The sequence below is a fragment of the Nuphar pumila genome, chromosome 12, assembly GCF_984573655.1.
Source record: "Nuphar pumila chromosome 12, dmNupPumi1.hap1.1, whole genome shotgun sequence".
NCBI lineage: Eukaryota > Viridiplantae > Streptophyta > Magnoliopsida > Nymphaeales > Nymphaeaceae > Nuphar > Nuphar pumila.
The window spans coordinates 20283142-20286298 of NC_143260.1; the positions used below are offsets into that span (position 1 = coordinate 20283142).

At 39.6% G+C, this 3157-nt stretch overlaps 1 protein-coding gene across 1 annotated transcript; it reads left to right on the top strand.

Moving 5' to 3' along the window:
* The first annotated feature begins 328 nt into the window (after positions 1–328).
* Positions 329–2849, top strand: LOC149820231 (uncharacterized). Its single transcript, XM_089982563.1, has 3 exons — positions 329–523; positions 1476–1605; positions 2016–2849. The coding sequence occupies exons 1-3, from the start codon at positions 388–390 to the stop codon at positions 2713–2715; spliced, it is 966 nt and encodes a 321-aa protein (XP_089838689.1). The 5' UTR covers positions 329–387; the 3' UTR covers positions 2716–2849.
* Positions 2850–3157: the final 308 nt, after the last annotated feature.

The following is a 3157-nucleotide window of genomic DNA, read 5'->3' on the forward strand; positions in this document are numbered from 1 at the left end:
TTTTAATGGTTTTAGCACATGTCACGTTCTGATTGACAAGAAATAATTTTCAATCATCTTTTAGCCGATTCAGAATGATTCACTTGAGAATCTGTTTCAGCCGATTCACCTAAATAGTTGGCCAAACGATTCAGGGCCGATACCGATACTGACAATATCGATGTTGACCTAGTTTCAACTGGTTCAAGAAGCAGACAAGAGGGCTGTAGCTCTCCTTGACATTATCTTTGGAGGGTAGAATCATAATTTTCCCTTGCTCTTCAGCCTTCAGTCTCTTTGAAGCAACTTTAAAGAGGGGCAGGATGTTCGCAGGATTTGCTTCTCAGAAGTCCCTCCCTCTCTTTTATCACTTTCTCTCTCCTTCAATAGGCAAGCAAGGTCAGGGAAATGGGAAGGTCTCCGTGCTGTGACAAGGCCAACGTTAAGAGAGGGCCATGGTCCCCTGAGGAGGACGCCACCCTCAAGAACTACGTTGAGAGGTATGGCACCGGAGGCAATTGGATTGCATTGCCTCAGAAAGCAGGTAACACACCTTCTTCTTCTTCTTCTTAGTGGGTTTTCTAGCACAATTCTTAACCACCATCACCACCTCTCTCTCTCTCTCTGTCTTTTTCTCTCTCTAAAAAGCAAGCTGGTAAAAGTTGCTTCCGAGTGGTTTTTTAGCACAATTCTTCACCACCACCTCTCTCTCTCTCTCAACATAATTGTCTGCTACCCACTTCTAAACTCCATTTGTCTGCTCCTATATATTTTCTTCTTTCCATTGCTTCAACTTTGTTTTCTTGATCTCTGTTACCATTTTGAGCACCTAACTCCTTTTTTGGTCATTTTTGCTCATTTGTCCAACTTCAGTCCTTTTCACAAACAGGCCATTTTCCCTTAATTTGCTAAGTTTACACGTCGAATTGCTTCCGTTTCTCAAGTTTTCACTGCTTTTTGACAAAACAGGCCCGGCTTTCTGTGTTCTACAATAACTTTTTTGGTGATTATTTTTCGTGAACTCTTCCATATTTTCATTTCTTTCACTTCAAATGATTGACCTCTAAAAAAATTGCCGGTTTTCGCCTTCCTTTTTCAATACAATTAATTGTCTGTGTTGATTATTTCTTCCATCCCTTCTATTTGATATCTCCCTTGTTACTTATTTTCATCATTCAAACATGTCTTTTTCAAGTTTTCTTACAAGATCCTCTAACACCCATTTTTTACATTTGCCAGTTTTCTTTCTTTTACCTTTTAACCCATGCTACCATTTCATTTTTACTTTCCCCATTTTTTTTTCTTAGCTTTTTGCTACGCAAGGCCGGCATGCTTCCTATTTTTCTTATATAATTCTCTTCCAAAAAGTTGTGGGAGATTTTCTTCCCCCTTATTTTTACGGGGCCGCCTTTCCTGACCAGTGACCAAAGCCCTATTCGAACTTTCTTCTGTCTTTGATAGTGTTTCTCATGACTATTGGTTGCCAATTTGTTTAGGGCTCAAGCGTTGTGGAAAGAGCTGCCGTTTGCGTTGGCTTAACTACCTTAGACCTGATATTAGGCATGGTGGTTTTACTGAGGAAGAGGATAACATCATTTGCTCTCTCTATGAGAGCATGGGCAGCAGGTATTCAAGGATCAATTATTTTCATTTCAGCAGCAACCAATTCTGGTTATTGCAACGCTAGACTAGTCCTTTGAAGCTTAATTAGTAATTAATTGTTTTAAGCTGTCATTTTATTCTTCCTCCTTTCAAAGTGCAATATAGCAACCGGTTATGGACCCAAAGGGCAGATTAGTCTTTGAGCTAGCCATTGCTGTATACAGTTGTACATAAGATGACCAATCATTTATCTTCTATATATTTATATGTTATACACAATTAATGATTAGCATAAAAACTTGAACAGTAAATTTCCAATAGAAAAATGAAAAAAGAACGACTTGATTACATCTGATTCTCTGTCAAGCATTTGTTTAAGTCCTTCATGTATGTGCTGAACTCCTCTTTTTTTTTTTATTGTTGAATTTGGTTAGGTGGTCTATCATAGCATCACAGTTACCAGGAAGAACCGATAATGATGTGAAGAATTACTGGAACACTAAGTTGAAGAAGAAAATGCTTGCTGCAAAAGCCAATCTTGGCAGTGACGCCCATATTCACAAGCATTCAGTTTCAATCTCATCATCATCTTCACCTTCACCTTCCTCTTCATCACCATCTACTTCCACTCCCACCCATTTAAACATTGCACCAAAAAATGTGGGCTCTGTCTATAACTTCTCCAAACTCAGCTGCACCAAATCCCAATATGAAGGCATAGTGATGCCTCCAATCGAAGTTGGCTTTCCGTACACTCTAGAGCCCCAAAAACCAAACATGGATTCAATCTCTCTTTTTGCATCTTCTGGGTTCACAGAACCAGCACCACAGACATTATTGCCTGATAACAAAGCCAGTTTTCCATCTCAATCTCATAATTCAATTGACAACAATAGCTACATTTCATGGTTGCTGAGTAGTGGGGTTGAGGATCCGTTCACTCTCATGGATATTTCTGGTGGTTCTGCATGTGAATTATCAAATAGCTATGTCGTTCAAGAGAAGAAAGTCTTTCAAGTTGGTGATACGGCCCCTGCATACACTCCCAACTACAACTTTTCCTATAGCAATATGTTGGTCAACCCTGACAGTTCACAACAAGGGTTATATCCAAGTGTTGCTCACATATTATGAAGAAACATTAGTACCAAAAGAAATAGCACCACTTGCAATTTGTTGTTTGGGTTTGTTTTAGTTTACTTACTCCATTGGTGATAGCCCTAACTTCCATGTAAATGATTGACAATAGAATTAGGAAACATTTGCATAATCTTAGTTGCCTCTCTCTCTCTCTCTCAATTTTCAATAGTTATATATAGATGTTCATGTACGGTTGTGTTTGCCCCTGCGGATTGAGCACAACTGGCTAGCAGGGTGTGCATGAAAGAAGTCAAGAGGGAGGGCATCCCATCGAACCCTGTAAAGATATACCCCGTTACTTTAATGGGTCTGTCCATGGGAGGCGAACTACCTAGTGTTTACTTGGTAGGGAAATGGGCCCATTAAGTGACACGTACGTCTCTAGGAAGGTTCCTTGCCAACAAAAAAAAATGTACGGTTGTGGTTTACCAGTTTA

Excerpts from the sequence above, each read along its gene's own strand:
- LOC149820231 (XM_089982563.1), top strand. The coding sequence starts at position 388 with ATGGGAAGGTCTCCGTGCTGTGACAAGGCCAACGTTAAGAGAGGGCCA. Across the intron at positions 524-1,475 it reads TGCATTGCCTCAGAAAGCAG|GGCTCAAGCGTTGTGGAAAG; the intron begins GTAACACACCTT and ends CAATTTGTTTAG. Across the intron at positions 1,606-2,015 it reads TATGAGAGCATGGGCAGCAG|GTGGTCTATCATAGCATCAC; the intron begins GTATTCAAGGAT and ends GAATTTGGTTAG.